Source organism: Ranitomeya imitator, chromosome 6 (assembly GCF_032444005.1).
Source record: "Ranitomeya imitator isolate aRanImi1 chromosome 6, aRanImi1.pri, whole genome shotgun sequence".
In the NCBI taxonomy this organism is placed as follows: domain Eukaryota; kingdom Metazoa; phylum Chordata; class Amphibia; order Anura; family Dendrobatidae; genus Ranitomeya; species Ranitomeya imitator.
This window is the reverse complement of record NC_091287.1, coordinates 192,089,250-192,116,793: the sequence shown is the minus strand read 5'-3', so window position 1 is coordinate 192,116,793 and position 27,544 is coordinate 192,089,250. Positions and strand designations below refer to the sequence as shown.

The window sequence follows — 27,544 nt, the reverse complement described above, 5'->3', positions numbered from 1 at the left end:
TTATGCTGCAAAATTTATTGGTAGTCTTCAGACTTCATAATGCCATGCACACGGTCAAGCAGTCCAGTTCCAGAGGCAGCAAAGCAACCCCAAAACATCAGGGAACCTCCGCCATGATTGACTGTAGGGACCGTGTTCATTTCTTTGAATGCCTCTTTTTTTCTCCTGTAAACTCTATGTTGATGCCTTTGCCCAAAAAGCTCTACTTTTGTCTCACCTGACCAGAGAACATTCTTCCAAAACGTTTTAGGCTGTTTCAGGTAAGTTTTGGCAAACTCCAGCATGGCTTTTTTATGTCTCGGGGTAAGAAGTGGGGTCTTCCTGGGTCTCCTACCATACAGTCCCTTTTCATTCAGATGCCGATGGATAGTATGGGTTGACACTGTTGTACCCTCGGACTGCAGGGCAGTTTTAACTTGTTTGCATGTTAGTCGAGGTTCTTTATCCAACATCCGCACAATCTTGCGTTGAAATCTCTTGTCAATTTTTATTTTCCGTCCACATCTAGGGAAGTTAGCCACAGTGCCATGGGCTTTAAACTTCTTGATGACACTGCGCACGGTAGACACAGGAACATTCAGGTCTTTGGAGATGGACTTGTAGCCTTGAGATTGCTCATGCTTACTCAAAATTTGGTTTCTCAAGTCCTCAGACAGTTCTTTGGTCTTCTTTCTTTTCTCCATGCTCAATGTGGTACACACAAGGACACAGGACAGAGGTTGAGTTGACTTTAATCCATGTCAACTGGCTGCAAGTGTGATTTAGTTATTGCCAACACCTGTTTGGAGAGGTTGGAGTGTGATTGATTGTGTGGACAGGTGCCTTTTATAAAGGTAACGAGTTCAAACAGGTGCAGTTAATACAGGTAATAAGTGCAGATTAGGAGGGCTTAAAAAAACTAACAGGTCTGTGCGAGACATCTTGCTAGTTGGTAGGTGATCAAATACTTATTTCATGCAATTTAATTATTTAAAAATCATGCAACGTGCTTTCTAGTTTTTCTTTTTAGATTCATGCAGTTGTCATTACTTTAGCGGGCGGAGCCCACTGAATAATTTCTAGGGATATGTCGCCAGAAACACAAATTGGGCACTAAGCTCATATGTTTGCAATTTTCAGTCTGCATCATGCACTGTGTGCTTTTTCCTGGAGGCAGTAGTAGGGCTGTGTAAGCACTTTTCCACCCACCAATAAAATCTTTATTTGTAGAGATCCAATGTGCCGAACATGGAGGTGCACTTTTGTTAAAGCAGTCCATGTGAATTGACATATACTGTACATGTCCGCTTCTACACTAATTTCTTATAACTTGCTCATCCAGTCTCTACAAAGAAGATATTTTTACTGGGGAACGAGCGCCTATACAGCGATATCTCTACATTTATGTGTAAGAAATGAGCTGATTGGTTCCTCCAGGGTATGTGCACACGTTGCGAATTTTGCTGCGGATTCGCAGCGGATTGGCCGCTGCAGATTCGCAGCAGTTTTCCATACATTTACAGGACCGTGTAAACCTATGGAAAACAAAATCCGCAGTGCACATGCTGTGGCAAAAAAAACACGCGGAAACGCTGCGTTGTTTATTCTGCAGCATGTTATTTCTTTGTGCGGATTCTGCAGCGGTTTACACCTGCTCCATAATAGGAATTCGCAGGTGTAAAACTGCACAAAACCCGCAAAAAAGCGGTAAATCCGAGGTAATTCCGCAGGTAATCTGCAGTGCGGATTTACCAAAATCAGTCCGCAAAAATCTGCAGAGTAATTCGCAGAGTGTGCATATAGCCTCGAAAATGCATAATGGCTAAACTAAAGATCTCCTGAAGTGCCCATGGTTTTATTGCTTCCAGCTTGACTATCTAGAGCAGTGTTTCTCAACTTCAGTCCTCAAGACCCACCAACAGGTCAAGTTTTCAGGATTTCCTTAGAACTGCACAGGTGATAATTTCATCGCCTACCCAAGCAATAGTAAGGAAATCCTGAAAACATGACATGTTGGGGGGTCTTGAGGGCCGATGTTGAGAAACACTGATCTAGAGCTCATTCCCAACCCTCTTACTTCCTCATACCCCAACCTTGTCATGTATGTTTTTTTTTAAATATTGTTAAAAAAAATCTTTATAATTCATTTGAAAGCATTGTCCTACAGATTCATTATTCAGTCTGATCTAGTTAACCAGAGATACTGCTGCAGTAGCAACAGAAAAAAACTACCATTGTTTTGATCCAAACAGACATGTTTGAGAAATAAATGCTCGACTGTAAGTGTGTATTTCTCTGACGCCCATGATGGCACCACGGAGAGAGGGGATCCGCCCACCAAGGACAGGAAACCTACAGATAAAAAAGGCTGTACCACTCTCCGCATCAGTTGGTTTCCTGTCCTTGATGGGAGACCTACAGCTTACCGACAAGAAGACATCGTTGGATTCCGGGGCCAATCAGTCCGACTCAGGCAGCGGGGGTCCCCGTGCCTCGGCTGGTGTGGTGACCCGAAACGCCACCGCTGGGGCTAGTGGGCCTCTAGGGTGTGCGGGGGAGGTGGCAGGGAGTTTGCGGCCACCTCCCCGGGTAAGATGTTGCAGCAATCCAGGGGGTCCCTCTGTGGCTGCGAGGAGAGTGGCGCTCTACCTCCCGAAAAATCAGCCTGCAAGCTGCAAAATAATCCGGAAGCTCCGGTGTGCAGCGTTCCATGCGTGCTATGCGCGACGCCATCTTGGAACCGACTGCGCGTGTGCGGGATTTGGCTGGGATTACCACGATGGTGGGCCATTGCGCATGCGCCGGCAAACAGCGCTACTGCGCATGCACAGGGTTAAATTAGGCGGTGGTAATTACCGCTGCATAAAAGGTGCCCTGCTTAGCTGCTTCGGTGGCACAGCCGCAGCAGCCTACAGCACCGCCACAGCAAACAACAGCATAGGCACCATGAGCAACCTGGGGGCATCACCCTTGCCAGAATCGCCACCAGCATCGCCGCAGCAGTAGCAAAAGCGGTGACAGCAAAAAGGACACCAAGATACTGGTAAAGAACGCCAAAGGTCCCAGCATAGCCAGGAGTCCAGTACGGCGTCCGGCAAAAAGACAGATGCAGAGCATCCCCAAACGGTATTTATGGGTCCGTGAGGTGGTAAGTGATCTTCGTGAAAGTCAGTGACAGTAAGGGTATATTTGTTTCTTTTTACTTTAGGGCAGGGGTCCCCAACTCCAGTCCTCAAGGCCCACCAACAGGTCATGTTTTCAGGATTTCCTTTGCATTGCACAGGTGATGCAATTACTACCTGGGCAAGACTAAGGAAATCCTGAAAACATGACATGTTGGTGGGCCTTGAGGACTGGAGTTGGGGACCCCTGCTTTAGGGGAAGAATAGCTTAGGCAAAACTAAGCATAGGATTTGTGCCCTTTGTAGAGAAGAACTTCCAGCTACCTGGGAGAAAAGACTTTGTAACGTGTATACAGCAGACAGTGTCCGAAGGGCTTCCCATGTTTGCAGCCGACCTCAAAACCCTGATAAAAAATCAGGTAGAAGACACCTTTAGATCCCTTAAGAGGGGAAAAAAACAGAGGAAGACTAGGCACAGGTCCCCGTCTCCAGTGTCTAATATGGACAGTGATGATGTAGACTCAGATACGTCTAACTCCTCTTCTTCTGCATCATCATCCTCTTCTTCCTCTGGGGGTCACAGTTGTTTTCCCTTGGAAGACACTGACTGCCTCATTAAAGCAGTTAGAAGCACTATGGGGTTAGTGGACTCTCATCCCAAAAGATCGGTACAGGACATCATGTTCGGGGGATCTTGAGCAAAAAAAGAGGAGAGCTTTTCCCCTTAACGAGACAATATCCGCACTAATCAAAAAAGAGTGGGAAAAACCCATAAGGAAGGCGTTATTAACACCAAAAAGAAAGTACCCTTTTGAGGATGAATCTTGCTCCTTCTGGGAAAAAGACCCCAAACTAGATGTTGCTATAGCTAAGGCAGCAAGGAAATTCGCCCTCCCATTTGAGGACATTGGGGGTCTTGAAGGACCCCATGGACAAAAAGGCGGACGCCTTTCTCAAAAGTTCCTGGGAAGCAGCTGGGGGAGGTCTAAAACCGGCAGTTGCCGCCGCATGCACATCCCGTTTGTTAATGGTTTGGTTAGACCAACTTGAAGGCCAGCTAAAAGGGGAAGCATCCAGAGACTCCATACTAAACATCTTGCCGGTAATAAGGGGGGGCGCCTGCATTTTTGGCAGATGCTTCTGCCGATTCTATTAGATTAGCTGCTAGATCAGCAGTTTTTTCTAACGTGGCTGGGCGTGCCCTCTGGCTTAAGTGCTGGCCAAATCAAAATTATGTACCATTCCCTGTGAGGGGGGATTTCTGTTTGGTCCCACCTTAGATGACATCCTAGAGAAGGCGGGGGATAAGAAAAAATCTTCTCCCTCCCTGGGTTTCCCCTCTTATAGAAGGCCCTTTTGGAGCAATGGTCTTTTCTGTAAAAAGCCGGGGGGAAACCAGGAAAAATGGGAGGATAAGAAAAAAAGGATTCTTGTTTAATAAAAACCCCAGCGATAGCAGGAGACCTTCCCAATGAAGGTTTGCCCCAGGTGGGGGGGGGGGGGGGGAGAGATTGTCACTCTTTCTCTCGGCCTGGGAGATAATTACCGACAGCCCATGGATCTTGGGCATAACAAAATCAGGGCTGAAACTGACATTTCTCAAAATCCCTCGCCCCTTCTTTATGATAACATCACTAAGGTCTTCAGTGGAAGAACAGCTTGCACTGGAAAACGAGGTCATTGGACTAGTGGACAAAGGAGTCCTTCTGGAAGTTCCCCCTCAAGAAACAGGGCAAGGATACTATTCCCCTCTGTTCCTAAGAAAAAAAACGGACGGGGCATACAGGACTATAAAAAACTTGAAAAACCTAAATAAATACCTAGAGGTACAAGCGTTCAAGATGGAAACAATAAAGACATCTATAAAAATGCTGTTTCCTCTGTGTTTCATGGTAGTCCTGGACCTGAAGGATGCCTACTAATCCGTCCCTATCCATAGAAATCACCAGAGGTTTCTCAGGATAGCAGTTTACATCAGGGGGGTGTTACACCACTTTCAGTTTTCAGCCCTACCCTTCGGACTAGCCATAGCCCCGAGAATATTTACAAAGCTAGTCGCGGAGGTAATGGCTCATCTGAGAGAACAGGACATCCTGATTGTGCCATACCTAGACGACCTTTTGGTAATAGGTTCCTCTCCCCAACACTGCAGCAATCAACTAGAAACAATAATACGTTCTCTAGAGGAGCTGGGCTGGCTGATGAACTTAAAAAAGTCCAGGTTGTTGCCTTCACAGGTCCAGGAATATCTAGGTCTCACCCTAGACTCTGTAAAGGAGAAATGCCGCCTTCCCGGGGGGAAAATACAAAAAATAACAGGGCTGGTGTCCAAGATACAAGCTCTCCCCTCCATAACTCTCCACCAGGCTATGTCCCTCTTGGGATCCATGACTTCATGCATCCCTGAGGTCCAATGGGCTCAGCTCCATTCGAGAGACCTTCAATGGCAAATTTTGTCAGAGGAAGTCTCTCTAAGGGGGCATTTAGAAGGTCGGTTCAGGTTATCTCCACGCACACTAACCTGGTGGACATCGCAAAAAAATCTTTCCCAGGGAGTCCCGTGGATAACTCCAATTTCAAAAATTGTAACCACAGACGCAAGCCCCAGTGGGTGGGGGGCTCATATGGGCGACCTATTAGCCCAAGGCACCTGGTCGCTGTCTCTAGCAAAAGAATCTTCCAATATGAAGGGACTTCTAGCAGTCAAGTTCGCTCTGCTGGAATTCCTGGGGGCCCTTCACTCTCACCACATCAGAGTTATGTCGGACAACAGGGTAGTAGTAGAGTACCTGAATCACCAAGGGGGTACTCGCTCTCAAAATCTGATGGAAGTAACCGAGTCAATATTTCAAATAGCCGAAAGCAACCTTCTATCTCTGACAAGTCTGCATATAAAGGGGGTGGACAACTACAAAGCAGACTTTCTGAGTTGTTCCCATCTAAAGCAAGGGGAATGGGAGCTAAATCAGACTATTCACCCAGATTACAGAAAAATGGGGGGATACCCAACATAGACCTCTTCGCAAACAACCTTTTTGCCCCATAACTCCACTGGGGAATCCAGTGGCGTTGGATGCGTTCCTGATTTCATGGCTACATCAGCTGGCTTACACGTTTCCCCCTTTTGCTCTGATTCCAGCAGTGCTGAAGAAGATTCGGGGGGACGGGACGGGGTCTCATGTGATCTTAATAGCCCCATTCTGGCTGAAGAGGCCTTGGTTCTCTTGGATGAGGAGAATGTTGATATCTGACCCGTGGGTACTCCCAGACCTCCCAAAGTTACTCTCCCAGGGCCCAGTTCACCATCCACAAGTTACGAGCTTACACTTGACAGCCTGGCATTTGAGAGGAAGCTACTAGAAAGCAGAGGTTTCTCTCCAGGGCTGGTATCTACTCTTTTACTAAGTAGGAAACTGACTACAACAAAACAGTATGGGAAGATATGGAAAAAATTCCTTTCATCATCGGTCGCTAAAATAGAGGAAGAGGTCCCTCTTAAATCCATATTTGAATTTTTACAAAACGGGTTGGAGATCGGTCTAGCCACAAGTACCCTAAAAGTCCATGTGGCAGCATTGGGAGCCCTATTTAACGATGATTTGGCTGGGAATCGGTGGGTTTCCAGGTTCATCAGGGCAGCAGGTAGATCGAGACCACTTCCAGTAAAAGTTACCCCTCAATGGGATTTCAATTTGGTCCTTAAAGCCCTGACTAAACTGCCCTTCGAACCCTTAGGAGATATCTCATTGAAATTCCTAGCCCTTAAAACATCCCTGCTCGTTGCCCTCACATCTGCTCGTAGAGTTAGCGACATACAGAATCTATCTGCTAACCCTCCTTAGACTTAGTTTTTTGAGGATTAGTGTCATTCTCAAAATAGACCCAGCATACCTCTTAAAGGTGGCATCCTGGTTCCACAGAACTCAAGAGATATCTCTTCCCTCCTTTTGTCCCATCCCTAAAAATGAGGAAGAATCATTACATACACTAGATGTCAAGAGATGCAGTATATAGAAGCCACCAGAAAGAGTAGGGAGGATGCCTCTCTTTTTGTGTGCTTTCAGGGTCCCCGTAAGGGGAAAAAGCCTCCAAAGCCACTTTGGCGAGATGGAGCACGGATGCCATCAGCCTGTCATACTCATCAAGTGGAATGTCCGTCCTGGGAGATGCCAAGGCTCACTCAACGAGAGCAGTAGTAACTTCTTGGACGGAGAAGGCCGGAGCTTCAATTGACCAGATATGTAGAGCTGCTGCCTGGTCTTCACCATCTACATTCTATAGGCACTATAGATTGGACCTTATCTCCTCTTCAGTCCTTACCTTCGTTAAAAGGGTTCTGGAAGCGGTGGTCCCTCCCTGAATGTACAATCTATACAAATCTCTCCATGGTGCCGCCATGGGCGTCAGAGAAAAATATAGTTCTTACCGATAACGGTATTTCTCTGAGCCCATGACGGCACCCGTACATTCCCTCCCTTCACTTATGGGTGTGCACACTAACATAGTGCCATATGCTATTTATATGACTAGTCACGCGGTATCTCAATTAAGTTACCGTATATACTCGAGTATAAGCCGACCCGAGTATAAGCCGACCCCCCTAATTTTGCCACAAAAAACTGGGAAAACTTATTGACTCGAGTATAAGCCTAGGGTGGAAATGCAGCATTTACCGGTGAATTTCAAAAATAAAAATAGATCATTATTTCCCCATAGCTGTGCCATATAGTGCTCTGCACCGTTCATATTTCCCCATAGGTGTGAACCATATAGTGCTCTGCACCGTTCATTGTGCCCCCTAGCTGTGCCATATACGGTGCTCTGCACCGTTCATTGTGCCCCATAGATGTGCCATATACGGTGCTCTGCACCGTTCACTGTGCCCCATAGCTGTGCCATATACGGTGCTCTGCACCGTTCACTGTGCCCCATACATAGCTGTGCTGTGCCATATACGGTGCTCTGCACCGTTCACTGTGCCCCATAGCTGTGCTGTGCCATATACGGTGCTCTGCACCGTTCACTGTGCCCCATAGCTGTGCTGTGCCATATACGGTGCTCTGCACCGTTCACTGTGCCCCATAGCTGTGCTGTGCCATATACGGTGCTCTGCACCGTTCACTGTGCCCCATACATAGCTGTGCTGTGCCATATACGGTGCTCTGCACCGTTCACTGTGCCCCATAGCTGTGCTGTGCCATATACGGTGCTCTGCACCGTTCACTGTGCCCCATAGCTGTGCTGTGCCATATACGGTGCTCTGCACCGTTCACTGTGCCCCATACATAGCTGTGCTGTGCCATATACGGTGCTCTGCACCGTTCACTGTGCCCCATAGCTGTGCTGTGCCATATACGGTGCTCTGCACCGTTCACTGTGCCCCATACATAGCTGTGCTGTGCCATATACGGTGCTCTGCACCGTTCACTGTGCCCCATAGCTGTGCTGTGCCATATACGGTGCTCTGCACCGTTCACTGTACCCCATAGCTGTGCTGTGCCATATACGGTGCTCTGCACCGTTCATTGTGCCCCATAGATGTTCCACATAAATTTGTGCCGCCGCTGCCGCAATAAAGAAAAAAAAACACATACTCACCTCCCTTGATTGCAGCTCCCGGCGTCTCGTTCTGGCGCCTCCATCTTCCCGGCGTCTCTGCTCTGACTGATCAGGCAGAGGGCGCCGCGCACACTATATGCGTCATCGCGCCCTCTGCCTGATCAGTCAGAGAGCGCAGACGCCGGGAAGATGCAGGCGCCGGCCGGGAAGATGGATCGGCGCCCGGCGGCTGGAACGAGGACAGGTGAATATGCTATACTCACCTAGTCCTGGCGATCCTCGCGCTGTCCCCTCCTGTCTTCGGTGCCGCAGCTTCTTTCTCTATCAGCGGTCACCGGCACCGCTGATTAGAGAAATGAATAAGCGGCTCCGCCCCTATGGGAGGTGGAGCCGCTTATTCATTTCTGTAATGAGCGGTCCCACGTGACCGCTGAAGAGAGGAAGAAACTGCAGCGCTGAAGCCCGTGGGACGGCAGGGACAGCGCGAGGATCGCTGGGACTAGGTAAGTATACCTCAGCGCCCTCACCCGCCGACCCCACCGCTACCGTGACTCGAGTATAAGCCGAGGGGGGCACTTTCAGCCCAAAAATTTGGGCTGAAAATCTCGGCTTATACTCGAGTATATACGGTATGTAATGTTAAAACTAATACGCTACTCCATAGTCTCCCATCGTTCTCTGGTAAACAACTGATGCGGGAGAGTGGTACCACCATTTTTATCTGTAGGTTTCCTGTCCTTGGTGGGCGGATCCCCTCTCTCCGTGGTGTCGTCATGGGCTCAGAGAAATACCGTTAGCGGTAAGAACTATATTTTTTGGTGTCTATTAAAACTATGCAGTGCATGACACTATATTTAATTTGCTTCATCTAGCCCTACAAATGTTGTTTTTGATTACTAAACTATTGTTTAAACTTCAGCATGTCCAATGCTTTGTTCCACCTGGAGAATGACTTTGGTTTCTGACTTTGACTTAGATTACTTTATAGAGAACATGCTTAATATGCTGATATAAATATTATATTTTTGTAGTGTATTAAAAAATATATTTTATTGTGTTGTTGAAAATATGACCTTACATATTTACAAAATGTAAAAATCCATTAATTCTTTTATTTAGCTATTTCCTAGTGGACTCTGAAGGGAAAGTGTTGATGACCCAAGATGGCATATTCCGAAGTAATTGTATGGATTGTTTGGATCGTACAAATGTGGTTCAGAGTTTGCTGGCACATCGCTCTCTTCAGGCTCAGTTACAGGTAAATCAATGTTAATAATTTACTATATTACAGTAAATTGATATTTTTAACGATTTTTCAATCATTTAAAAAAATATGGCTACTTTCTTCTAAAGCCAGTTCCACACCTGTCCATATATTGCAGTTATGCTATATTCAGACAAATAAGGATAAAGATGCCGTGTAACGCACAGCCTGTGGATTGGTGTTTCTCTCTTTCTAGAAGATAGCAGCAATATTTTTAGGGATGTTGTTAATTCTGCCCAAACAGTGAGCAGTATGAATCATAGCTTGACTGCATGATTGCAGCTAGGTATACTATGCTCTGAAACACCCCTGCATTTCAAAGAAAATATACTTTAATTATCTGGCCAGAGGCCAGACTAGACTTGCTCTGCCTCCCCTCAACTCTTCTCAGTAGCTGCTACAGATGATTGAGTGGTCTGTCCCTTGTGTGTACATAAGGATAGATTTGTAGATTACCTCTAGCTACATTGGATAGGCTACGTTCACATTAGCGTTACGCTAATGTGCGTCGCTGTTGCGTAGGCGACGCAGCGGCGGCGACGCGCCCCTATGTTTAACATAGGGGACGCGTGCGTCTTTTTGCACGCGTTTTCCGACACGTGCGTCGTTTTAGAAGCTAGCGTCGGACGCAAGAAAACGCTACAAGTTGCATTTTTCTTGCGTCCGATTTCGTCAAAAAACGACGCACGCGTCGCAAAACGCGCGCGTTTTTCCGTGCGTCGCCGCTGCGTCGCCGACGCAACAGCGACGCGACGCTAATATGAACGTAGCCATAGAACCTAGGACGGACACAAAAGCAATCTAGGCATAGGACAAAAGAGGAGGTCAAGCACAGAAATGCAAATATGGATCACATAAAGAAATTATGCAAAACACGACCAAATTCTGAAATACCGGTATTTAAAATGCAACAGCTTATCAATTGTCAGGAAAAAATAAGACATACATTATATATATATATATATATATATATATATATATATATATATATATATATATATATATATATATATATATATATATATATATATGTGTGTATATATATATATATATATATATATATATATATATATATATATGTGTATATATATACATATGTATATATATTTGTCTAAGGGTCACTTCCGTCTTTTTGTCTGTCTGTCTGTCTTTCACAGATATTCATTGGTCGCGGCCTCTGTCTGTCATGGAATCCAAGTTGCTGATTGGTCTCGCCAGCTGCCTGTCATGGTTGCCGCGATCAATCAGCGACGGCCACAGTCCGATTAGTCCCTCCCTACTCCCCTGCAGTCAGTGCCCGGCGCCCGCTCCATACTCCCCGCAGTCACCGCTCACACAGGGTTAATGCCAGCGGTAACAGACCGCGTTATGCCGCGGGTAACGCACTCCGTTACCGCCGCTATTAACCCTGTGTGACCAAGTTTTTACTATTGATGCTGCCTATGCAGCGTCAATAGTAAAAGGATCTAATGTTAAAAATAATAAAAAAAAGTAAAAAATCATTATATACTCACCTTCTGCCGCCTTTCCCGCTCCTCACGATGCTCCCGTAACCGCTCCATGCAAGCGGCAGGTTCCGGTGGCAACGATGGTATGCGACAAGGACCTGCCATGACGTCACGGTCATGTGACCGCGACCTCATCACAGGTCCTGCGCGCCTGCATGAGAAGGACCTGCCATGACGTCGTGGTCATGTGACCGCGACGTCATCACGGGTCCTGCGCTACCAAACCTGGGACCGGAAGCTGCCGAGTGCACCGCACACAGGCGACATGACTACAAGGGCTCCCTTGGAAGGTGAGTATATGTTTATATTTTATTTTTTAACCTGTGACATACGTGGCTGGGCAAGATACGTGACTGGCCAATACACTACGTGGCTCTGTGCTGTATACTATGTCGCTGTGCAATATACTACGTGGCTCTGTGCTGTATACTACATCGCTGTGCAATATACTACGTGTCTGTGCTGTATACTATGTCACTGGGCAATATACTATGTAACTGGGCAATATACTACATGACTGGGCAATATACTACGTGTCTGTGCTATATACTACGTGACTGGGCAATATACTATGTGGCTGGGCAATATACTACGTGTCTGTGCTATATACTACTTGGCTGGGCAATATACTACGTGGCTGGGCAATATACTATGTGTCTGTGCTATATACTACGTGGCTGGGCAATATACTACGTGGCTGGGCAATATACTACGTGGGCTGTGCAATATACATATACTATGTGGACATGCATATTCTAGAACAGAGGTCCCCAACTCCAGTCCTCAAGGCCCACCAACAGGTCATGTTTTCAGGATTTCCTTTGCATTGCACAGGTGATGCAATTATTACCTGGGCAAGACTAAGGTAATCCTGAAAACATGACATGTTGGTGGGCCTTGAGGACTGGAGTTGGGGACCTCTGTTCTAGAATACCCGTTGCGTTAGAATCGGGCCACCATCTAGTGTATATATATGTATGTATATATGTGTGTGTGTATATATATATATATATATATATATATATGTATATATATATATATATATATTTATATATATATTATTATATTTCCAAAAAAGAGGCAGCACTCCATTGTTTCAGTGGGAAAATGTACAGGATGTAATCAACCCATATGTCTAGGTAGACACGTGGGTTGATTAAATCCTGCACATATTCCCACTGAAACAATGGAGTGCTGCCTCTTTTTTGGATTTCTATGAAGCTTGGATAATCATTGGACAGGTTGTCTGGGGGCCTTGCACCCGAAGACAAGTATTTATACTGTGCTGCTCCTTTTTTTTTGTGTGTGTGTATATATATATATATATATATATATATATCTATATATATATATATATCGTATGTACTCGAGTATAAGCCGACCCGAGTATAAGCCGACCCCCCTAATTTTGCCACAAAGAACTGGGAAAAACGTATTGACTCGAGTATAAGCCTAAGGTGGAAAATGCAGCAGCTACCGGTGAATTTCTAAAGTAAAAATAGATGCTCCATACCGTTCATTATGGCCCCATAGATGCTCCACATAAAGCTGTGCCATATAGAATGCATATATAATGCTCTGCACCGTTCAGTATGGCCCCATAGATGCTCCATATAAAGCTGTGCCACATACAATGCTCTGCACTGTTCATTATGGCCCCATAGATGCTCCACATAAAGCTGTGCCACATATAATGCTCTGCACCGTTCAGTATGGCCCTATAGATGCTCCACATAAAGCTGCCCCATATAGAATTCTGTGCACCGTTCAGTTTGGCCCCATAGATGCTCCACATAAAGCTGCCCCATATAGAATGCTCTGCACCGTTCAGTATGGCCCCATAGATGCTCCACATAAAGCTGCTCCATATAGAATGCTCTGCACCGTTCAGTATGGCCCCATAGATGCTCCACATAAAGCTGCCCCATATAGAATGCTCTGCACCGTTCACTATGGCCCCATAGATGCTCCACATAAAACTGCCCCATATAGAATGCTCTGCACCGTTGATTATGGCCCCATAGATGCTCCACATAAAGCTGCCCCATATAGAATGCTCTGCACCGTTCATTATGGCCCCATAGATGCTCCATATAAAGCTGTGCCATATAGAATGCTCTGCACCGTTCATTATGGTCCCATAGATGCACCATATATACAGTGGGGCAAAAAAGTATTTAGTCAGTCAGCAATAGTGCAAGTTCCACCACTTAAAAAGATGAGAGGCGTCTGTAATTTGCATCATAGGTAGACCTCAACTATGGGAGACAAACTGAGAAAAAAAATCCAGAAAATCACATTGTCTGTTTTTTTATCATTTTTTTTTTGCATATTATGGTGGAAATTAAGTATTTGGTCAGAAACAAAATTTAATCTCAATACTTTGTAATATATCCTTTGTTGGCAATAACAGAGGTCAAACGTTTTCTGTAAGTCTTCACAAGGTTGCCACACACTGTTGTTGGTATGTTGGCCCATTCCTCCATGCAGATCTCCTCTAGAGCAGTGATGTTTTTGGCTTTTCGCTTGGCAACACGGACTTTCAACTCCCTCCAAAGGTTTTCTATAGGGTTGAGATCTGGAGACTGGCTAGGCCACTCCAGGATCTTGAAATGCTTCTTACGAAGCCACTCCTTCGTTGCCCTGGCGGTGTGCTTTGGATCATTGTCATGTTGAAAGACCCAGCCACGTTTCATCTTCAATGCCCTTGCTGATGGAAGGAGGTTTGCACTCAAAATCTCACGATACATGGCCCCATTCATTCTTTCATGTACCCGGATCAGTCGTCCTGGCCCCTTTGCAGAGAAACAGCCCCAAAGCATGATGTTTCCACCACCATGCTTTACAGTAGGTATGGTGTTTGATGGATGCAACTCCGTATTCTTTTTCCTCCAAACACAACAAGTTGTGTTTCTACCAAACAGTTCCAGTTTGGTTTCATCAGACCATAGGACATTCTCCCAAAACTCCTCTGGATCATCAAATTGCTCTCTAGCAAACTTCAGATGGGCCCGGACATGTACTGGCTTAAGCAGTGGGACACGTCTGGCAATGCAGGATCTGAGTCCATGGTGGCGTAGTGTGTTACTTATGGTAGGCCTTGTTACATTGGTCCCATCTCTCTGCAGTTCATTCACTAGGTCCCCCCGCATGGTTCTGGGATTTTTGCTCACCGTTCTTGTGATTATTCTGACCCCACGTGGTGGGATTTTGCGTGGAGCCCCAGATTGAGGGAGATTATCAGTGGTCTTGTATGTCTTCCATTTTCTAATTATTGCTCCCACTGTTGATTTCTTCACTCCAAGCTGGTTGGCTATTGCAGATTCAGTCTTCCCAGCCTGGTGCAGGGCTACAATTTTGTTTCTGGTGTCCTTTGACAGCTCTTTGGTCTTCACCATAGTGTAGTTTGGAGTCAGACTGTTTGAGGGTGTGCACAGGTGTCTTTTTATACTGATAACAAGTTTAAACAAGTGCCATTACTACAGGTAATGAGTGGAGGAAAGAGGAGACTCTTAAAGAAGAAGTTACAGGTCTGTGAGAGCCAGAAATCTTGATTGTTTGTTTCTGACCAAATACTTATTTTCCACCATAATATGCAAAAAAAATGATAAAAAAACAGACAATGTGATTTTCTGGATTTTTTTTTCTCAGTTTGTCTCCCATAGTTGAGGTCTACCTATGATGTAAACTACAGACGCCTCTCATCTTTTTAAGTGGTGGAACTTGCACTATTGCTGACTGACTAAAAATTTTTTTTCCCCACTGTAGCTGTGCCATATGGAATGCTCTGCACCGTTCATTATGGCCCCATAGACGCTCCATATAAATCTGTGCAATATATAATGCTGCTGCTGCAATAAAAAAAAAGACATACTCACCTCTCTTGCTTGCAGCTAATAATAATAATAATCTTTATGTAGCGCCAACATATTCCGCAGCGCTTTACAGTTTAACAGTTTCAAACACAAAAGTCATAAGTAACAACGTTAACAATACAATAATTAAAGCGAAATAAGACGACCCTGCTCATGAGAGCTTACAATCTACAAGCTGATGTCAGCTCCTCAGCGTCCCGTCTCGGCATCTCTCCGCACTGTCTGTTCGGGCACAGGGTGGCGCGCACACTAGTACGTCATCGCGCCCTCTGACCTGAACAGTCACTGCAAGAGGACGCGGAAGACGGAGCGGCGCCCGGCGTGTGGAACGTGGACAGGTAAATATGACATACTTACCTGCTCCCGGTGTCCCTGGCTCCTTATCCCGGACAGCTGGTCTCCGGGTCCCGCAGCCTCTTCTTCTGTCAGTGGTCACCATTACCACTCATTAGAGAAATGAATATGCAGCTCCACCCCTATGGGAGTGGAGTCCATATTCATAACTTTAATGAGCGGTAACTGTGACCGCTGAACAGGGGAAGAGCTGCGGCACCGAAGACCGTGGGACGGGCAGGGGGAGCGCCGGGACTAGGTGAGTATGCGACACGCTCTCTCCCCCTCACCCGCCGACCACACCGCCGACCGTGACGCGAGTATAAGCCGAGAGGGGCACTTTCAGCCCAAAAATTTGGGCTGAAAATCACGGCTTATACTCGAGTATATACGGTGTATATATATATATATATATATATATATATATATATATATATATATATATATATATATATATATATATATATATATATAATTTTATTATGAAAAATGAAAGCAGCACTGCATAGTTATCCAAAAACAAGTGAAAAAAGTGGTGAAGTTTATTATTAAATTATTTTATTATTAAATTTCACAACTTTTTTCACTTGTTTTTGGATAACTATGGAGTGCTTCCTTCATTTCTCCTTTTTTAATCTCATAATCCTATTAAACTTGGGCTGACTGCACTTCAATAATTAGATAACACATGGAACTACCATGATAGAATACCGTGGCAGAAAAAGTGACCAGAAAATGGAAAATAAAATTGAATTAATCTTTATTGAAAACACAAAGTTAAAATGGATTAAAACTGTGTGAAGAAGCAGCATAGCAAAACCGTGCTCATCGGGCAGAGGGACGGCCACAACTTTTCTTTCCTCTTCTGCCGCACTTTAGCTTCCTTCAAAACCTGCATCAGGTAAAAACCTCTTTTCATTCCAGTGTCAGAGGGTGTGAATAAACTGGGTCAGTGCGTGCTCTCGTCCGCTGGCCCAGCTGTCTTTAGCAAGACTGCATGGACCACGGCTCATACCACTGAACGCCCGCTCTATCTCCCAGTGGGCAATACACTACACAGACAACACAGGGTTAAGGTAAAACAGTGTGGCAATACTTTATTGAACCACACCACACAATAGCAAACAGAACAATCCCAACATGGCTGGAATTGCTTAATTACATGGGCGCATATAAAAGATCACTGCGTCTCCACGTATTTCCAGTATGACATGATGTCAGAGCTCCCAGGGTCGCTACTTCATCTGTGGATGCACGCACAGAGAAGAGGTAACGACAAGCATTGGGTTATGACCAAGAACTGTCCATAGAGTCCATACAAGGTCCAAAGCCAGTTGACACGAGAGTCAGAGCTCCCAGGGTCGCTACTCCATCTATGGATGCACGCACAGAGAAGGGGTAACGACAAGCATAGGGAGATGACCAAGAACTGTCCATAGAGTCCATACAAGGTCCAAAGCCAGTTTACACGAGAGTCACCACCTGGCTTATCTGACCATCTCCATGGAACCCGGCGACCAGCGGGTCCCAAACCTGGCTTTCTCAAAACATATCCATGGTTCAGAGATGGTCACTGGATCAGATCTGTGTCCTTCCAACCGGAGCCGAAAACCCCTAGGTTGTTTCCTATAGAATCATAGATCAGTGTCCCTCGTGATGGTGCCATGATGAATTGGCTGCAGTCCTTTCTCTTGTCTGTTGGGTGGTTTTCAGAATGTCTGGCTGGTAGCTCTGTGTTACGTCAGTCTCCCAGGATGTGATCTCTGAGTTTCTATACCCAAGGCATGTAAGCTATTTTTAGAATTACCCAGGGTCCTTCAGTCCAACATCAAGATAAGGTTAACAGTGGTGATGAGATTAAAGGGACTCTGTCACCTGAATTTGGAGGGAACAATCTTCAGCCGTAGGGGCGGGGTTTTCGGGTGTTTGATTCACCGTTTCCTTACCCGCTGGCTGCATGCTGGCTGCAATATTGGATTGAAGTTCATTCTCTGTCCTCCGTAGAGGAGGACAACACGCATACCCTGATTTTTTTCAGGTCTTTCACCAGGGGTTTTTCCTGTATACACTTGAACATTGAGCATATGAACTTTTGCTGTCGCAAAGTATCCAGATCTTGATGCCGTATTTTGCTGGCTTACTTGGTATATATTGTCTGAATGGGCACCTACCTCGGAATGCCACCAGTTGCTCATCAACAGTTACAATTTCACCACTATTATACAATTTTGGTAGAATCTCTACCCATTGAGTCCAAATATTTCTGATAGGTGCTAGTTTATCTTTAGCTCTTCTTTCCATTCTATATGTTTTAGAATCAAACCGCAGTACTCTAGAAATTTCATGAAACCTTTCAAGACACATTGTAGCTCTAAATATGTGGCGACCGGTTTCGCAATTCCACAAACTTTTACTTGATTCACCATAAGATTTGTATACTCCCGCTAAAAGAAGTAAACCAATATAAGCATTTAGAGCTGTCACATCTAATTTTTTCCATTTATCACCATAAACTACTTGTCCCTCAATGTTTGTCATTTGTATTATAATATTTAGGATAGTCATATTTAGGAACAATGCGAATGCTGATCCTATACCAGATATTCTTGATGTAGCGTACCTTGTAGGACCAGGAGTAGCTTTTATGATATTTTCAGAGGACAATCTACCAGCCTGACTATGCTGCAAGTTCCAACTTACACACTTGTTTTTAGAAGGGATTTCTTGCATCCGGCTAGTTGTCTGGGAATCATGTTCCTCTTCATACTCCACTTCAGAATCCGAATTTTCAACATTGCTTTCCATCTCACTTATGTGGTCCTCCTCTTCGGACATTATTTCCTGTGGGACATTATCTTCTGAATCAGAGGCGTTGACAAGCTCTTCCAATTCAGCGTCAGTCAATATTCTTTTTCTAAACATTTTTATCTAAGTTTGGAAAAGAAAAGAATAGTTGTAAAGATATGTATTCACAGCGTCAGTCAATAGATATTTTAGAAACATTTTTATCCAAGTTTTGAAAAAAAAAAGAATACCTGTAAAGATGTGTATTCACAGCTCAGTGCTCTCTCTCTCACAGATTCCAGTGTCTCTTTCACAGGACTTAGCTTCAGGGTGTAAGTCAAATGACTGGTGTCCTATTTATAAGACAACAGTGTCTTCTCTCACAAACTGAAAATGCATTTGACTAAATAAATACTTGATTGCTGATGACCGTGAAACCCCCAGCCTTTTAATGATAGACAACCAGTCTCCTCTCTCACAAACAGCAAATGGATAATACTAGATAATTAATTGTTTACTGATCAGAACAGTGAAACCACCACCATTTTGAGATGAAGTACACATAAAAAAACATAACTTTTGTAGTCAGAAATAATCAGAGACCTGTAGAACAGTATAAAATGCTATGGGGTCATATTGACCCAAACCGTACAAGTGTAACAATCAGCGTGTAGCAAAAAGTAAACAAAAAAAATATATATATATATAGAGCTCCACAAATGAAAAGAAGTGAAGATACCACTAGTTTCAAATCCTCATATAAAAAAATCTACAGGGTCTCAAAAATCATTTCGGGTCATATTGACCCGAACAGTACAGCAGGGTTAAGCTGATACTGGACACTGTGACATTTTTAGCCATATTGCTTTATTCACTGGATCTTTACTTGCTTTTATGAATTTATCTTCGCCTTTTGCATGTACATATATAAAATTTAAAATAATACTAAAACACCAGTAGCGCCTCAGACCCTCTGAGTCCTGCAGCAGATAAAAATACAGTGCCACTCTCCTGTATCAATATCTATGACTATATAATAAATAATGGAATATCTGCGCTGGATTCTCGTATTTTTTGGCCTCCAACAACCTATAATTGGGAAGTTTCCTTATAGAATTACTTAAAACTATCATGAAGATTAAAAAATGCCCACACTGTGTAATCAGTAAAAACAAGGCCACATTGCATAAATAAGTGTACCCCAGATGAAGGAGGTATTAATCAATACTTGCGGTAGATACATTTGTTATAGGTATATTATTCTATGGAGCATCTTATGGGGCCACTATTAACCTTTGTGCAGCATTATATGGGGCATATTATTCTATGGGGCGTATTCTATGGAGCATCTTTGAAATTTATCAGTAGCTGCTGCATTTCCCACCCGAGGCTTAGGCTAGGTTCACATTGCGTTAGTGCAGTCCGTTTAGCGCATACGCTAATGGACTGCGTTAACGCAATGTCCAAAAAGGGATCGCGTTTAGCGATCGCGCAGATGCCAGATCTGCGCTAGCGAGAACGGACCCAAAAACACTGCAGATAGCGTTCGAGGTCCGTCACAAAATAACGGCTTATACGCTAGTATATACGGTATCTATATATATATATATATATAGAGAGAGAGAGAGAGAGAGAGAAAAAAGAGAGAAAAAAATCCAACCAGCACTCCCAATGGGAACACGTGCAAGCTGCATCATATAGATAGAGAGAAACACAGCAGCACATGTACATGAATCTAGGCCATGTGAAAACACAGAAATTTTTTTTTACAGTTATAGATGAAATGAAGATTCTTAGCGCATAAATTGGCCAATTCATGTGTGCCCATCAACCACGGCAAGGTGATCTCCCTCTGATGAGTCCTACTCTACCATACATGCCACTCTTGGCCACCAGCCTACAACTCTGGACAAAACATGTCACTGAGGGGTAAACCTACAATTTATGGGCAGGTAGAGTTGATTACCGCCACGGGCGGAGTGCAAGATCAGCCTGGATGCAGCCACATCCATACATCAAATAGAGAAAAAATCCAACCAGCACTCCTAATGTGAACACGTGCAAGCTGCGTCATATAGATAGAAACACAGCAGCACATGTACATGGATCTAGGCCATGTGAAAACACAGACAAATATTCAATATGAATTCTACTTCTCAAAAATATATATATATTTTTTTAAATTTAAATTTTTTTTTGAAAGAATATTTTTGAGAAGTAGAATTCATATTGAATATTTGTCTGTGTTTTCACATGGCCTAGATTCATGTACATGTGCTGCTGTGTTCTCTCTCTCTCTCTCTCTCTCTCTCTCTCTATATATATATATATAGATATATATATATCTATATATATATATATATATATCTATATGTATATAGATATATATATATATATATAATGCCTCTATATAGAAATGCAGTGCATGGGACAATATTGGAGAATTTAACATAGAGCATTAGTATGTTAGTAAGGAAACAAATATGATACAAAGCATTTTAGTACCAACAGCAAGGTAATATAAAATAGAATGTGTTTTGCACATTTTCTCTATATGATCCATTCTAGCTTCATTTGGTAGAGTCAGGCGGGCAGCATTGGACTAGTCTCCTCTCTGGCTACGTCTGGATTTTCAACGTTTTTTTTCTCTTAAGCACCCGAGAATTATATACCTGCCTGCAATTGGGAAATCAGGCAGCTGTTTGGGCAGCATGAATCGCATGACAGGTTTCATTTTAATTCAGCACCAACATGACCTCCTTTATATCATAGTATATCTAATATATAAAGCTGTGTGTGTGTGTGTGTGTGTATGTATGTCCAGGATTGGCATCTGCACCTTTGCAGCTACTGCCACAACATTTTGCACAGTCACACGTCTGGACCCCGAGAGCGTCATAGGCTATGTTGTGAGGTGAAATTTTAACCCCACGCGTTCCAATTCACCAATCAATTTTGCCCCTATCTACATAATGGGGAAAAAGTGAAAGGAAAGGTGTTGGAGGCAAATCGACAGCTGCCAGATGTGAACAAGGGGGACTTAAAGAATGAGAGCGATGGCGCCAAAGAGTATATACCGTACAGTTGCTAAGATGGGGCCCCGACATGGGATACTCACCACACATGGGGATATGAACACACACACAAAAGGCGCCACAAACTACCACGTGCTTGAATGCATATACCACCCCCAGCACACATTTCACCACACATACACCAACCTCCCTACATAAAAGTCGAAACACAAAAGTCGCCGCTCAAAACTCGCCACGCGCAAAACTCGCCACATGCAAAACTAGGCTCACGCAATACTCGTCACACGTGCAAAACTCACCTCATGGAAAACTCGCTACACACAAAACTTGCACATGTGGAAAAATTGCCACATGCACAAAAGTTGCAACACATGCAAAAGTTGCCTCACACAAAACTTGCACATACTCAAAACGCACCACACATAAAACTCACCACGCGCAAAAGTCGCCATGCGCAAAACTTGCTGCACACAACTTGTTACAGTAACCTGTCACATGCAACTCGACACACAAAAAGTTGCTACACGCATGTCGCCACACAAAACTCAACACACACAACTTGACAAACGAAACTCGCCCTAAAACACACACAAGTCTGGTATTATCCTTCAAAAATAAAAATCTGATTAATAAGCAGACAAACTACAAGAGCAACAAATGTACCATATAGGAAATACGGCAGCTGTCAGTCACATGACCTGTCTATTATGTGTATGTGTGAGCTAATATATACTGCCAGAGGGGAGGGCTTCCTGTTGGCTGGGGATTTATCAGGCTGCCAATAGCAACCAGTCACAGCTCAGCTTCTATTTTGCTACAGTTAATTAATCTGAGCTCTGATTGGTTAATATAGGCAACGAAGGACATTCTCAGTATAACAAAGCTTGTGTGAGGTAATAGCATGTTGTTAGGGTGTGTTGGTGGAAAGGCTGATGTCAGTCACATTACCTCAATGTGAGAGGATATAGAAACTGCTAGTTACAGACTATTTTTACCACAATAATGCCTCATAAGAAAAGGAATTCCATGGCACGAATGTCAGCTTATGCTAAAGGAAAAGCTGCTTTACGGACCAATGAAAAATGTGAAGACCGAGAAACAAGGCTGACACACATGAGAACAGCAGCTGCATACCTTTATGCCCCACTTCCCAAGTACAGCGCACCCCGATGCGCGTTTCGGATATTCCTTCGTCAGGAGATGGTGTACGAACAGAACCAAGGGTGGTATATATACAATATGAGCCGCCGATGGGAATGAGCAATGGCCATAGCAGCGCGTGCGCCGCCAGGAGTACCTGGAGGTACACAGAGCCCACGTCACGCAGCCCGGCAGTAGAGAGGAGCAGTTACCAGGGCAACAAAAACGCTGGATGCGAACGGACCGGGACACAGGCGGCGCATGCGCATAGCCACGTCTGCAATCCATGGGTACAATTCTGGAGAAAAGGAAGAAGAAAAACAATATAAAGCCTGGGAGAAAATAGGAGAAAATGATAAAGGAATAGTGGCACATGGCTAGGAGATGAGTAGTGGGGGAACATATTTATGTACACATAAATATAGAGCATAATAAATAATAATTAAAATTCTGTTCGTCTTTGCACCTGAAGGAAAAACTAAATGTCGTTTATCAAAAGGCTCTTGAATACGTAGTAGAAGATTACTTCACGTTACTTGGCCAATTTAGTTAAATCTGTGTGGAATATCTCTGGTGGTGAAATATATGTTGTGAAATGCTTCTATTAGCTTAGTTTTTGCCTTTTAATAATTACATTTCCATCTATTTGTTTGGGTTTTTTGTGTGCAGAATAAATTTTGTTAACACATTCTATTTTGCTAACAGCAGTTATTAACCCGGGCGAAGCCGGATAGTACAGCTAGTGTCTCAATAAAGTTCATAAATTATGATAGACCGCTTCATGTGAGCAATGCAAAGTTTTAGGCCACCATTTCAAGATATACGTGAAACCATAAAACCATTTTGGAAAAATGGCAATTTGATTAAATTATTTAGTGGAAAAAGATTTTTTTATGTCTGAAAAAAAGTTACTATTCTGAACAAAAAAAGTTCACGTGAGTATATTGAAAACTACACATTAACAAATGTAACAGCGGGTGAAGTTGAATTGGTCCTGAATAATTTACCAAAGACATTGGCAGTTCATTGAGTTTGTATGACACTGTTTACTTAACCCTTGAGTTGGTCAGGTATTGTTCAATTTCACACATTGGTCAGCCAATGTTTACTTTACACTTATTTACTTATACTATACTAATACATAGGGCTCATACTCACTTGCGAGAAACTCGGATGAGTCTCGCACGTCAATACCCGGCACTGCTGACGGCACTCAGGAGCAGAGCGTGCGGCTGCATGTATTCCTATGCGGCCACATGCTCCGATCTGAGTGACGGCAGCAGCGTCGGGTATTAACAAGCGAGACTCATCCGAGTTTCTCACAGGTGTGTATGAGCCCTAACTGCCATTCTCATGTGAGGAGACAAGACATCATGGTCTAAATTTGGGAAAATCACAAAAATAAATGGATTTCACATACTGCTATCTGCTGTTTTTCACTAAAAATGCAGCAAAACTTGATACCTACGTTGTTTGCACTTAATCATTGGTTTCTATGGGTAAAAAAATGCTGCTACAATGCTGAAAGCAGTGACATGATGCAGTTTTGCACTTCAGTCAGGAAAAAAGTGTGTACATGAGATTTCAGAAATCTCATAGCTTTTGCTGGTAATGTAAAACGCAGCCTAAAATTTCCACGCAGAAAAATCGCAACGTGTGAACATAGCCTTAAGCTATGTGCGCATGCTGCATTTTTGCAGTTTTTTTCAGTGTAGATTTGTCACAAAACCTGAAGTGTTTCCTGATGACAGCAAAGTGAATGAGAATGTTGAAGTCTCATGTACACATTGCTTATTTGTGGCCTGTAGATTTGGTGCAGATTTAATCCCTTCACCCAAGTTTTACAGTTTTGACCACTGTCCCTTTATGAGGTAATATCGCTGGAACCCTTCAACGGATCCCACTGATTGAGAATGTTTTATCGTGACATATTGTACTTCATGTTAGTGGTAAAATTTCTCCGATATGAATTCTGTTATTTTTGAAAATAAACGGAAATTTGACGAAAATGTAGCAATTTTCAAAGATTGAATTCTTATGCCCTTAAATCAGTTATGTCACATAAAATAGTTCATAAATAACATTTCTCACATATCTACTTTACATCAGAACAACTTATAACTACCTAATAAGAAAAAATGTTTATAAGGGTTAAAAGTTGACCAGCTATTTCTCATTTCTACATCAAAATTTACAGAACCATTTTTTTAGGGACCACATCACATTTGAAGTGACTTTGAGGGGTCTATATGACAGAAAATACCCCAAAACTACCCAAAAGTTATACCAATAACTGCACCTCTCAAGGTGTTCAAAACCACATTCAAGAAGTTTATTAACCCTTCTGGTGCTTGACAGGAATTAAAGGAATGTGGAAGGAAAAAATAAACATATTTACCTTTTGTCACTAAAATTGTACTTCACACAGTCCATTTTTTTATTTTCACACTGGTAACATGAAAAATTGTACCCAATATGTTGTTGTTCGGTTTCTCCTGAGTACGCTCAGAAGGGAAGGAGCACCAACTGACTTTTTCAACCCAAAATTGGCTGGAATTGTGAGTGTACGCCATGTCGCGTTTGGAGAGCCCCCAATTTGCCTAAACAGTGGGAAAATAAAAAAAACTCACATGGGACCCTATTTTGGAAACTAGATTCCCCTCAAGCAACTTATCTAGATTTGTGGTGAGCACCGTGAACCCCCAGGTGCTTCACGAAAGTTTAGAACATAGAGACGTGAAAAAAAAAAATCACATTTTTTTTACAAAAATAATCTTTTAGCCACAATTTTATTATTTTTTTTTAAATTTTCACAAGGATAACTGGAGAAAATAAACCCCCAAATTTTGTGGTGGCATACGTGACTTATGTAGTGTACGTCAGGTTGTCATATGTGAGTAGTGCAAGTCAGAAAAAAATGTATTACTCCATGGGCGAGAGGTAGACTCTGAAACAGTCTTTCATACACAGACCTGGTTTGTCAGAGCAGGTGTCAGTGATAAGTGATGTTCTTGTGTATCCCCCTTCTATAGCAAACTTCGCACCTTTTTTGCATCCTTCCTCTCTATGCAGTTTGAGGGACCTCACCAGGGAAATGTTGGCCTGGTACAACATAGGCACTTTGAGTTCCAGAAGTACTGGGGCCCTCTGCTTCCTGACTTCAAAATGTTAGGGCCTTGACCACTAGTTCTTGGAACCGAAGTAAGGTCCCAGTCTGGACACCACATCGTGATAACACTACGGCATTGTACATTGCCACCAGAACGGCCAGCTTCTTATACCCACTTTTCTCATGGCTCAGGATGGCTGGAGACTTTATCAAGTAGATCAACTCCCTCCATGTTCTTTTTGTACCCCAGTACAGAGTGTGGTTTGTGGACCTGTGTAGAGGTACCACTTACAGTGCTGGGGGAGCTGCCATCACCATGTATGGTGGTCAAGGAAACGACATCCCTCTTGTCCTTGTACTTGACCACCAGCATGTTATCACTACATTGGGCTCTGTTCTCGCCCTTTCTGATGTCTGCCCAATTAGCATCTTATTGAGGCTTCTCTGATTTTTGCAGACCGTACCGCAGGCTGTGGTAGGTCACGCAGAGAGGGACTTGAACAGTGGGACGCTGGTATAAAAATAATCTATATAGAGGTGATAACCTTGATCCAGCAGTAGGTGCACCAAATCCCACACATTTGGGCATTCAGGGGGTTGAATCTGGTTGTCCTTCCCATCATAAACCCTAAACTTGGGGGTGTACCCTAAGGTACTCTTGCACAGTTTGTACAGCTTAGTTCTGTACCTGTAAGGCTGCCGTCACACTAGCAGTAGTTGGTCAGTATTTTACATCAGTATTTGTAAGCCAAAACCAGGAGTGGAACAATTAGAGGAAAAGTATAATAGAAACATATGCACAACTTCTGTATTTATCACCCACTCCTGGTTTTGGCTTACAAATACTGATGTAAAATACTGACCAAATACTGCTAGTGTGACGGAAGCCTAACTGTGGGCGCTGGTTCAGTTTCTGCCCTGGGGACTGTATGGCGGTTCGGTATTACTGGAGGAGGATGAGTGGGTCAGAAAAATAAAGGAAGGTGGGTCCTCTCCCTCACTGTCCGTGTCAGAGGCAAAGAAAGCGTATGCCTCCTCTACTGAATACTGGGTTTGGGACGAGCAGGACAACATTTTTTTTAATGTATGTGGTGTGTGTGTGTGTGTACTAAGTTTTTTATTCAGGTGTGTTTGTGAGTGCTTGGTGTAAACTTTTTTTTATTTAAAGGTATGTGCACACGTCAAGATTTCTTGCAGAAATTTTCCTGACAAAAAACGGACATTTCTGCCAGAAATCCGCATGCGTTTATTTCGCGGTTTTTTTTCCATGCGTTTTTGACGCTTTTTTGTGCGTTTTTCCCAAATGCATAGAATAGCGGGAAAAACGCAGAAAATCCGCAAAATTAATGAACATGCTGCTTTTTTTACCGCGATGTGCACAAAACATGCAGAATGCATTCTAAATGATAGGATGCATAATGTATGCGTTTTTAATGAGTTTTTATAGCTTTTTTACCGCGAAAAAAAAACGAAAATACCTGAATGTGTGCACATAGCCTCCATATAGAAAGAAAAATATAAAAATTTTGGTAAAATAAACTTACTAAACTGACGGTAGTAAAAAAACAAATTACTGAATGCCTGCAGCTGACACTAAACCTGATTCAGTTCAGTGAAAAATTCTGTAGCAGTTGACTATTACTATGGTATGTTTTACGGTCCTTAATCTCAATACCGTATATACTCGAGTATAAGCCGAGATTTTCAGCCCAAATTTTTGGGCTGAAAGTGCCCCTCTCGGCTTATACTCGAGTCACTGTCGGCGGTGGGGTCGGCAGGTGAGGGGGAGAGAGGTCTGAGGCATACTTACCTGCTTCCGAGGCTCCTGGCGCTGTC

At 43.6% G+C, this 27,544-nt stretch overlaps 1 protein-coding gene across 1 annotated transcript in view; it reads left to right on the top strand.

Moving 5' to 3' along the window:
• Positions 1-27,544, top strand: part of SACM1L (SAC1 like phosphatidylinositide phosphatase) — a 458,875-nt gene that overhangs the window by 353,971 nt on the left and 77,360 nt on the right. The window contains exon 14 of the mRNA XM_069730398.1: positions 9,780-9,918. Within this exon, the coding sequence (XP_069586499.1) occupies positions 9,780-9,918 (139 nt within the window). The remainder of the gene's footprint in view (positions 1-9,779; positions 9,919-27,544) is intronic.